Source organism: Chanos chanos, chromosome 8 (genome assembly GCF_902362185.1).
Source record: "Chanos chanos chromosome 8, fChaCha1.1, whole genome shotgun sequence".
Lineage (NCBI taxonomy): Eukaryota > Metazoa > Chordata > Actinopteri > Gonorynchiformes > Chanidae > Chanos > Chanos chanos.
Genome location: NC_044502.1, coordinates 6,690,780 through 6,702,485, shown reverse-complemented (window position 1 = coordinate 6,702,485; position 11,706 = coordinate 6,690,780). Strand labels below are relative to the sequence as shown.

The 11,706-nt window shown below is 42.4% G+C and overlaps 1 protein-coding gene across 1 annotated transcript; it reads left to right on the top strand.

The window, feature by feature from the left end:
- Nucleotides 1-912: 912 nt before the first annotated feature.
- On the top strand, nt 913-11,548 carry rgl3a (ral guanine nucleotide dissociation stimulator-like 3a). Its single transcript, XM_030782498.1, has 17 exons — nt 913-1,083; nt 4,400-4,689; nt 5,295-5,339; nt 5,581-5,750; nt 5,887-6,056; nt 6,225-6,473; nt 6,607-6,710; nt 6,901-6,985; nt 7,807-7,860; nt 8,504-8,641; nt 8,774-8,806; nt 8,911-9,032; nt 9,218-9,313; nt 9,685-9,823; nt 10,271-10,567; nt 10,791-10,905; nt 11,328-11,548. Exons 1-17 carry the CDS (start codon nt 913-915, stop codon nt 11,480-11,482), a joined length of 2,433 nt encoding a protein of 810 aa, XP_030638358.1. The 3' UTR covers nt 11,483-11,548.
- The last annotated feature ends 158 nt before the right edge of the window (nt 11,549-11,706 follow it).

The following is an 11,706-nucleotide window of genomic DNA, read 5'->3' as shown; positions in this document are numbered from 1 at the left end:
GTCATTTGTCTAATGTCAGTTTAACCATTCAGATACACCACAAAATGATGATTAAACACATATTGACCAGTGGATAATTAGTAAGAGAATAATTGTTTTGGTTTTTTTTTTTTTTTGCACGTGGGATGGTACGTTTTCAGAATAAATATCAGGTTTGGAACTGATGCAAAAGTTTAAGACAGAAATTGTATGTGAAATCTACAGATAAGATCATATTAAAAGTAAAGTACTGAAGTGTAAGCATTTTTTTTTCTAAAAGTGATATGCTTGCCATATTGACAAGGATTGTGTAACTGCATCATGACAAATTGGGTGACTCACTGAAACACAGCTGATAATCCATTTCAAGAATATCAGATGGAAGTTTGTGATATTGATTAGGTTCCCTACAGTGTGTTTTTATGTTCTTTTTTGGTTTGTACCACTCCTACACGGTGACTCATGCAGGCTTTCAATAGAATCGCCTCAGAAAACGCCCTGTCAGATTTGAAATCAGAATATTGCAAAGTAGTCTGATATTCAGTCAAATACACACCTGTGGTGCTGGTTTGTCACTTACCATTGGCAAGATGCATTGTTCTCTCACCCTTTCAATGTATGTATGCATGTATGTTTGTATGTATGTATGTATTTATTTAGTTATTTATTCATCAAAACTGTTTCTGTTTATGTCCCTACTTTTGCCATTCCACGTTGCTGGTTTTAAACGTATGTTCAGTTTAAAAAGCTGAACAAATAAAAAAAGAAAGAAAGAAAAAAGCAGAAAAATCACTGATCATCATAAAATACGCATTAATGAGAACCCTTCATACCTTGCAGAAGGGAAGGATACTGATGGATTATGGGTTATGATTTGCTCCATTGGTTCTGTCTCCTTGTGCTCAGGGAGTCTGTGTTTGACTCTGGTAGAGGATGAGGTCCACTCTAATTCTGTCTGGTTTCGAGAAGAGACCGTGGGCTCGTATGGGCCAGGTGAAGCGACTCCTGTATCTGGCATGCGGTCGTGGGGAGATCGAGGTGGACTTGGAATCAGGAGTTTGGCTTAGGAGCTTTCAGCTGCTGGACCTGGAACATCACCATCAGGTTAGTGCTGTGTCAGAAAGCCCCACTATGACTCCATTCATTTGGGCTACCACTATGACTCACTCTACAGATTATTATATTTACCAAGCGACCAGTCGCGATGTAGCCACACAGCGTGGTGTTCTTGTAAAATAAAGGATCACTCTCCAGGGTGGATAAACGGAAGTGTCATTTTTTTCCTGTCCTTAATTATTATCATTCTTCTAACAGCTACTGGCAAACACTCATTTGCAGTTGATTTACATCTGTTACAGCAGTTGATTGGTCTTGACTGGTCCTGCATACTCTCAGGTTATTGTCTTATGGTCTCCTTGCAAGAGGGACAGCTCTGTTGTTCAACGACACTGCATAATCTTTTTTTCATATCAGCATCCAGTATTAATGTGTTGAGATATGGGATGCAGTCATTTAGACACTGTTTTAAGACATGTCATTTGTCAGACTTGTGAATTAATACGTCGTGTGATCTCCCTCACTGTTAATTTGACTTGCTTTGTTTTGACAAGTAAAGAAAACGGCAACGAAATATTCTTTTGTGCGTATAATTTTAGGTCATTCGTCAAAAGTATTCAGTGGAAAGCGAGAATTTAGCACCTTTCACATTCTGGAAAGTGCGAAACCCCTCAAAATGCCTAGTTGTCAAGGCAGAAGTCGTGTGGTTTCACTCCAGGACGTCATATCGGACGTAGGTTGTGCGCGACATAAACCCAACCCACCGGTGAATTTAAGCTCTTGACAGGTGCAAACCAAGGTGGTTTAGCACCTATGTTCCATCAGCGAATACGCTGGACTGGGAGCGTATCGTTGCTATCATCCCAATTTATTTTCAAAGAAGTGTTCATTTTTGTGTTGAAATGACTACAAAGGCAGCTTCATTGGAATTTTGGATTAAGTCTCTACCTGCAACGATTTTCTGCTCTTTGCGTTTCTCCAGATGACGTTTGGGGATATTCAGTTCTAAGAGAAAACAAGGAACTATTCTTATTAATAGGTTGCACAAGAAGTTCTTCACATTTTTAATGGAAGTAATAAGCCGATAAACGGCTGGTCACGCGACTGAAATAACGCAGTGCCTTGAACGCCTTGGAAGCATGGGAAGATGGCAGTTTACGATGGTAAGTATGTTTTACATGGCACATCACATCAATGACTGTGATCTTACATTTTGTGCGAGATTTTATATCTCATTAAAAAAAGTTCCTTAATCAGATCCGCGGCAAAGTCTGTCCAAACGACTGTGCGTTCGCTCGCCACTCGCCTTCGAGTTTGTGTCATGGTTGTTATTTTATAATGAACGCAGACGTAATTCAGAAATATTTGTGAAAATATCAGTACACAGTCACATGTTTTAATGAATGCACGTATTTACGGTGGCTTTTATTAATAGTCAAATGTTAAGTTTGCGTTACATAAGTCATGAGTCAATATCTCAGAGTAGTCCTCACCCTGAGTGTGTATTTGGACGGCTGTCATTCTGTGCGTCTCCGCGGTTTGCACTGCCATACCACTCATTTCATTAAAATCACTGCTTTTCTTTCTAGTAATTGTCGAGAAACTGGTACCCCGTTACTTGTTGACCTTTTCTACGCAGGTAGTGTTATACTAGAGGATGATCCTCAGACTTCTCTCGGAGGACGTAATGGTCATCGTAATAGCTTTGTTTGTTTGTAGTTTGCGTATTCATGTAACGCGTCTGTTGTCATTTCAATGAAACTAAAACCTGATCCTCAGGTTAGGGTGCGGTTTAACTATGATGTTCCCAGCGGAATCACTAACAAGAGAGACTATAATGGGTCAAAGCCTATGGTTTCACCGCCAAAATGTCTTTAGCCATGAGGCTTGAATTTATACAGGATGTTTCAGTCAGCTCGCCTCATGATATTACCTGAATGCGTATCTACTTTTAATAATGGGGTTCACAGCGTTTGCTTCCACTATTTCGCGGCCACACAGTGAGGGACCCTGCTTATGTCTTTTGAAGTATTTTAACTAGTTCCTCTTATTATGGAAACATATATGTTTTTATGTGCAACATTCTCAGCCTTGTCCTTTCCATGGAAATTCCATTGCATTCCCCATGGTTGAATAAATGGGTATTTCCTAGAATAAATATCTCTTGACTTTTCTTTCCTGAATGCCACTCAACAAAAGACAAGGGGAGAAATTGGTTAAGACTGGCTTCTGTTTCCTCGTTCTTTAGACCTCTGTCTACAGAGTGACAACAATTTTTTTTTCTTAACAGGTTTGTGGATTTTCTTTTTCAGTGTGCTCAGAGACCAGTATGTCATGCTCTCACCAAGAAAACACTTTTGTATATTCCTTCAAATGGATTGATTTATTTCACTTTTGGCTATCTACAACTGTATATTCATTTAAGGTTGATCAGTGTTTGGATTATGTTATTGCTGAACATCCAGTGCATGTGATAATTGTTTCTAAGGACTAATTTGCCTTGCACATCTGACTTACATTATTCATCTCTGAGCTTTTTTGTCCCAAAGATTAGACGAAATTCCACATTGTCTGTTCCCACTCATTCAGTCAGCTATTGTCAGTGATAGAGGCATTTGCTGCACCAATGGTTAAAATGCAGTTTAACCCATGTTGCTGCTCCCACTGATCAAAATCTCCACAAATCACTGCTTCATATCTTGTTGAGAGAAAGTCTCATGTGAGACGCATGGTTTTCACAACGTTCGTCATGAGACTGTCTTCGGGCTGGAAGAACAAGTTAGACCTCTTACCATCTCAGGATGTCCTGCATTCTTCTTCCGTTTATCTCCAGATTCCCCCCCCCCCCCCCCCCCCCAGCATAGGCATTGTTAAGAGATAACTATTCTGGTTTTGTAGAGAAGGAAATGGTAGATCTGTTTTACATCCTTTACCATAACAGTGTTCTCTTGTTTTGAGTATTATTGGCCTAGTTTAATGACTCACGAACCCAGGTGATTCACGGATGAATTGTGAGCTCTGTAATATACAGAGAACTGTCCATGTCAGGATGTCGTCATAGCTCATTGTCTGAAAATTCCCCCCGAATTGTTCTAAAAATGACTTGAATTGGTATTGTTTTAAAACGTGTGTGTGTGTGAATGTTAAGACGACTCTGAATTTGACTCTGAAGTTGCCTTGTGCCTAGAGGGGAGAAGATACTTGAGTTCCATACGAGTGCGATCATTCTTTTGAGTACTTTTGTTTTTCTTCTGCTGGTGAAACTGTTGTAGAGCCGTTCCCTCCAGCCTGTCGTCGTTCTATAGGTGTGATATATTATCGCATTCCAGACATCTGCTGATGCGTCATTCATGTCTCTGATCAGGATCCGGTGCAAGAATGGGGCGAGGAGGTGGAGGATGGCGTGGTTTACGGGGTCACCCTTCACAGGGAGCCCGTCCAACCGACCTCTGAACAACCGGACACCCAGTCAGCCTTTAACTTCGCCCAGTACAAGACCCTCAAAGTCCGCAGGCTCAAAGCCGCCACCCTGGACCGCTTGGTGACGGAGCTTGTCAGCCCCGAGTGTAATGAAGCAGACTATGGCCGCATCTTCCTCTCCACGTATCGGGCCTTCACCTCCACCAACACGCTGATTGAGCTCCTCTTTCAAAGGTAAGTGATGGTTGTTCCTTCACACAGACAGATCCATAAGGGTATAGCTCCTGAGGTGAAGTCCTAAGACATGAGGTGATTGTCTAAATGTCTCCTGTCAACACCAGCAGGTCTTCAGATAATATTTTGACGTAATACAGTAGACTTTTGAGTGTCATAAGGTTCGTTTCTCTCCGAGCAGACACCAAAAAGAGACCGATTTTTTTTTTATTTGCCAGTAGCAAAGAATGTGGATGCTGATAGAATCCATTTTAGACATATTTGAGAGGCTTTGTTGGAAAGACCCATTACTCCACACATACTTATGACGCATTGTTCCTTTGTGCATGACTGGTTTTGCTTAACAAAATCTGCCATGAAGGATGCTCTTTATACAGCCTTGTCCTTGGTAGATAACTCTGAAATGTTAGTCATGTTTATGAGATGTAGAAGTGTTCTTGAAGGTAGTCTGAGTCACATATTTACATTTACCTTCAAAAGAACATCAGATTAGATTCATTCCTCATTAAAGTGCAATATAAAATGGGAATTTTATATAATCTGAGGTGGGTTACATCTCAAACGTTTTTCGTCTCCTAAATCAAATTTTTCTGATTTTTCTATAGGGAAGACATGATAACCAATCCAGACAACACAGTTTGCTTGAGAAGGTAAGTTGAGCATTTAACCCTGGCCTCACTCTTCTGCATTCCTTTCTGATACATTGACCTTGAGGAAGTGGTGTGAGAACACCTGTTCTCATACCAATGACTTTGCCTTGGAGTCAACAACAGAATTTGTTCACCAGTTTGGAGAGCCAAACATATTAACCAGAACGTCTCCATGGCAGCGGGTAAACTATTACTCTTTTTCCTGAAACGCGTTCCCCCTCTCGTTCTCGGTACCTTGCAGCATGCTGCCTCCGTTAATCCGAATGTGGCTGGAGGACTACAGTGAAGATCTAAGAGACGGACCTCAGTACCAATCCCTTCGTCTTCTGTATGTCCATTTGCGTCACCGCCTCTGTTTCCGACGGTTGGCCAGCCACGCCGAGAACCTCCTAAAGAAATTTCAGGAAGAAGGTAAAACTTGGCAACACCTTAGCATCTTGTATCATTTAAACGTCTCTTCGTTCATACACACACACACACACACACACACTCAAAATAAAATGTGCTCTCAGTTAACATTTTCATGCGATTGGCTGTTTGTAAATAGATAGGCAAAGCTGCTCCACTGACAACAATGTGGCAGCTGAGGCCTGTGGTGCTTCAGAGGAGGACGTGACCAGAGACGTGTGTATGGAGAGTCAAGTCATCGAGGAGCAGGACAGTTTCATGACCTTCCCAGTACGGGAGATCGCCGAGCAGCTAACACGACTGGATGCCGTAAGCGCGTTTCTCCTCGCGTACCGTTCGACCATAGTTTGGTTGACACTGACTAATTAATCTCTCCTCGTTAATTTAGATTTATTGTTCTTATTATTCTTATTATAATTTATTACTCTTTTTTTTTTTAATCTTTCCCTCTACTTCTCCATCCCTGTCTTCTCACAGGATCTCTTTGTCAAAGTGGTACCATTTCATTGCCTGGGTTGCGTTTGGTCTCAGAGGGACAAGAAGGAAAACCGTTGCTTGGCGCCCACCGTACGAGCCACCATCGCCCAGTTTAACGCCGTTACAAATCGGGTCATCACCTCTCTGTTGTGTGCCCCTTCCACGGCTCCCCCCAGCTCCCCCACTGGCTCGTCCACTAATCCCACCCACAGGGCCAGGATCATCGAGAAGTGGATCGCTGTGGCACAGGTTGGTATCCTCCAGAATCCTCAGATGATTCTATGCTGTGCGCTAGCAGTGTGTGTGTGTGTGTGTGTGTGTCTATATATGACAAACATCATCTGGCTTTAACATAATTGTCATCTTTTTCTTTTTTATGCAGGAGTGCAGACAACTGAGGAACTTCTCTTCCCTCAGGGCGATCCTTTCGGCCCTTCAGTCCAATGCTGTTTACCGACTGAAGAGAACCTGGGCAGCTGTTAGCAGGTATATAGCACGCTCCGTGAACTGTACTGGGACGTGGTGTAAATGGTTCATCAGGCATTCTAAAACAACGTTAGCTTCATTGTGTATCATCTGTCTCAGTACACGATAGAAGTTAAGCTTCTTTTTAAAGAGCTAGCCTACTTGTGTAGTGTATACACACCCATGCTAATGAAGGTTTTTCGCTTTCTAGGGAAAGCATCGCTGTCTTCGATCATCTCTGCGAAACTTTCCCGGATGAAAACTGTGTGCTGACCAACAGGGAGATTTTAGTAGAGGTCAGTGCTTCTTTTTTTGTCCTAATTACACACTTGCATGCGAATTTCACCTACGCGCTCACTGCAAAAGTTTTTTTTCCTATGGTACACAAGCTCTAGCCACCATTGCGTCACTGAAGTCACTTTAATGGCTCCATACTGCTCTTTCCATCTAGAGGTAGATAACAGTGTTTGAATAGCGATAAGCGCTCTCTGGGCTCTAACGCTTGATCTCTGATGTTGCCCCTTATAAAGCGATCATTCATCTGGCTGGGTTGCTATGGCAACATACATCGTAATTCTGTCATTGAGCTTTCTCTATCTCCGCTGCCCAAAGGCCCCGCATCAATGAGCCAGCGAGCAAAGATTGGTTGTGACGCTTTATCGTGACTCATTCAGTTTCTCTGGTAATCGTGGAAAGGAAACACACCCAGCCCTGGTCTTTTGTGCTGTAATAAATGATTTTGTGTGAGCAGTAATACCGTTTTTGTATCTGTGTTTGACCACAATTGATTTTCTTTGCTTCCGGTCTCCTCCTCGAATAATGCGGTTTTCTTTTTTTCTTCTTCACGCCCACCAGAGTAAATTAGCTGAGGGTTTTTTTTTTCTGCCTCAATGACTGAGTTTGCTATCTCAGTGAATGGCCAGGAGCCAAACATTTGCTTTGAAATTTACTTTATATAACACGTTTTTGCCTGTGTGCATATACCAGACCGTTTTGGGTTAAAATGATAAGAACAAACTTGATGAAAGAGAAAACACAACACTCGCTCATGTACATGTTTCTTTGTCTCACTTTGACTTTGTCATTGACATACGACCATACCTGTGTTTGTTTGCAGGACGGGAACCAACCAGCCTCTAGGACGCCACCACTGCCACCCAGATCTCCCAAAGTTCCTAAGTCTCCCAAGCTGTTGTCTAGACAGACTGTAAGTCTTACTTTATGTACCCCTGTTACTTGTTTTTTTCCCCCACTCTGTCCTCCAAGAGCTAGTCTGCCATTACATTACGACGACAAACTTATCCAGAGGTTTATTTAGCTTTGTGGCGGGCGCAAGATATGATGTTTGTATAATATGCAACATAAACTTTTCAAGTTATGATGGGAAATCTTTGTTAGCCTACATTTGCTGTTATGGCAAAAAAACACACACGCACGCAAAAACCTTTAGGGGGAAAGTTAAGCGCGTGTGATTTTTTTTTTTTTTTGCAAGCTCACTGGAAAAAAAAGAAGGATTTAATTTTAAAACCTCAGAAGGAGAAGTAAGCACACGCACAAATTTAACTGGAGTAGTTTCCGCTTTTCTGACGAGGTCACATGCGTCTTATCCAAAAAAAAATTTTTTTTTTCCCCAGTCTAAAACAGTCCTGCACATCTTCCTCTTTTTATTTATGTACTTTTCTGATGAAGGGATTTATTGTAGCATAAATCATAGGACGTCTGACGCACTTAAGAACAGATTTGTGTCGAGAGAAAGAGGAAGCTTTTGATTTTGAAGTATGTTTACGCGTGCACCAGGTTTGTTTTTGTGCGAGCGGGCTCCACTTGCATCTCCTGACCCGTTGAATGTCTTTTCGTTTGCACAGAATACCAACAGTGGCGTGGTTCCATACCTGGGAACGTACCTTACTGTCCTCACAATGTTGGATACAGCGCTGACTGACACAGTGGAGGTAAAGACTCCATGTCCCAACCAACATAATGGTGCTATTATAAAGTAATCAGTGTTAATTAGTGTCTGGCATAGTGCTGTGTTAATTAAAATTTGCCCCCCCCCCCTATTTTTTCCCCTCTCTTCCTGGCAGGGTGGCCTCATTAACTTTGAAAAACGCAGACGAGTAAGTACAGTGTGACACAAATGCTCCAATAGCCGTCAGATCACTTTTTTCCCCCTGCAATCCTTTGTCACGTTTGCTAATCTCTCTCTATCTACCGTGTATAGGAATTTGAGATTCTCTCTCAGATTCGGCAACTCCAGGCATCCTGTGCCAAGTACACCTTCTCTTCCCATTCCCACATCTCCACCTGGCTCAACAGCGGAGGTCTCCTCTCCGACCAGGAGAGGTGAGTCATGGACCACGCCCTGAGTTCCTTTGACTCTGATTCACACACTTGGCCCATCTTTATCACTGCAGTACAGCTGGTCCCATGTCTAGACTTCTAACATTCAGCGTTGGCTGTCATTAATACTTCAGCCCAAGTCGGATCCAGCCTGATGTATTTTAATCCATGCTCTCTGTGTCCTGTAGTTATGAACTGTCCCGAGAGTTGGAACCTCCTGTTGACCCTTGTCCCAGCTCCCCTAGCTCCTGGAGCCGCCGCCTGCTAACCAAGAAACTCAGCACGTAAGTCTGATAATAACGCTATGAGGCCTTCCTCTTATTCCTCTTATTTACAGTTTACATGTACATTTCTTCGTTTAGCATACGCTTTTATCCAAAGCGACTTCCAAGACAGACAGAATACAAACCAAGCATGTAGCCATTAAGGAGCTGCCTGTTCTCTAGGTTCCACCACTAAGTTCAGTACTAGATCAGATACAAATGCAAGAACACTGAAGGAAAGTAAGAGAGTGAACTACAAGTTGGTCAAAAGCCCCCATGATGATATACTATCTTACGAACTTACAGCATCAACTTGTTCCCATTTGACTTAGTAATGACTGGAAAAGAGAGTCATTATTTTTCTCTCTCTCTCTCTCTAAATCTCAATCTAGCAAACTGCTGCTTGGTGGAGATAACTCTACGAAGAAGACACATTGTGACCAGATCAGCGTCTCATCCTCTGGATCCAGCAGTTCGGAAATAGAGGATCTGTCCAGTCCCAGTAATTCGCCTAATGGAGTCAAACTCAAGGTAAGACAGCTAAGACTGTTTTCTGAATGACCCACTATTAAACCACTTTTACCTCAACTTGTACGACCTTGAAGTCGAGTGGTGTTTGCTTTGTCAACAGCCGATGGTTAACAGAGCAGAGCGAACCCTTCAGAGGGAACATTAGCTAACATCATTGTGTGATGTAACCCATTACCTCGCTGCATAGTTCTCTTTAACCGGAACAAATGTTTAAAGGAAAAAAAAAAAAGAAAAGAAAAAAGAGCTCTCTCCACCCAGGGTTGGGTTCAATTTGTATTATATTTAATTTGTCATTTTTAAACTTCATTCAGGAGATGTATAGGCGTGTGGAGTTTATTAATGGAAATTAATGAATAGTTAATGAATGGAATTTATTTTTTCAATTTATGTAAGATTTGTGTAATTCCGTTTTGGTTTGACTTAATTTTTTTCTTTTCTTTTAAACAGTCTCTGTCGCGCTCCTGTCAAAATATCTCGGACGATTTTGACACCACCTCCAGCTCCGTATCCCCGACTCTCTCCACCTCCTCCTGCAGCTCCTCACAGCAAGATTTATGTGCCCTGAGCCCTGATTGCACCTCCCCACCTCCCTTGCTCTCTCCTTCAGCATCATTGTCACCATCCTCCTCTTCCTCCTCCCTGAACCAACAACTTCCTGTCTACAACAAACAAGTTGCCGACTCTTGCATCGTCAGGGTCAGCGTGGAGTTCGGCAACAATGGCAACATCTACAAAAGTATTCTGGTGAGTTGACGTGCGACTGTTCAACGTGAATTTTTCTTTTTTTTAATGCAATTGCTTTCAAACCGGATGGCTTTTTAAAAGACAGGGTGTGTACAAAGTGACCCAAAACACCAAGTGGAGGAGATTTCCTTCATTTGTGATTGATTATGTGAAGATTGTTGCTGACCTTTCTTGAGAATTTTATGTCACGCCGTTAACCGTCGCGACTTTTTTTGTTCTTCAGCTGACCAGTCAGGATAAGACGGCCCAGGTCGTCCAGAGAGCCCTGGAGAAACACAACCTGGAGGAGATGAGCTGTCAAGACTTCACACTCACCCAGGTGTTATCGCAGGATAAAGGTGAGCGAAGTTTTAAGAGAACACAGCTAGCTTTATCTCCCGCGGAGTGTACACATACACAGAGCACATCCCGTTCTTAGCTATCCGCTTGAAAGGCTCATTGATGTGTGTAATGAGGTAGTTAGTGTTTCAAGGGTGGATCAAAAGCCATGTAGCATGCTTTTACTTTGTTAAGGGAAATGTGGTGCCATGAAGGGAGCAGTGATACTGGTTAAAAAAAAAAAAAAAGTCAGGTAATACTGGTAGTCATGATGGTTGTTCTACTTTTTGTTTAAACCAGCAACAGCTATGCTAATATATCAGGCAGGTGATCTTAAAAAAAAAAAAAAAGATCAGTCAACAATACGTGTATGACGTAATTAGCACGGTCCTTTCTAAGAATACGATGATTTTTAAAAAGAAAAAAAACATTTCTCCCTCAGAACTCCTGATACCCGACAAAGCCAACGTGTTCTACGCCATGTGCACCACGGCTAACTACGACTTTGTTCTGCGCCAGCGCTGGAGATGCCACGGAAAAGCGCTAGGGTCTTCGTCCAGCCCAGTGGCCGCGGCAAGAGGACGCCACGCTAAATGACGGCACTTCCCCGTTGCGTTGGAACATTTTGCCGCGTTTTTGAGGACAATCATCCGCTTGTGCAAATCCAAGGTTAGAGTTGCCTGAGAGTACAGGTGTTTTCGGGTGCAATACGGTAGCCGTTTCGGACGGCTGTGAGCGGCCTGTGTGAAAGGGGCATTAATGAACGACTCTTAAAAAAAAAAAAAGAAAAAGAAACATGGAAACTGCTTTGGACGGAGAGG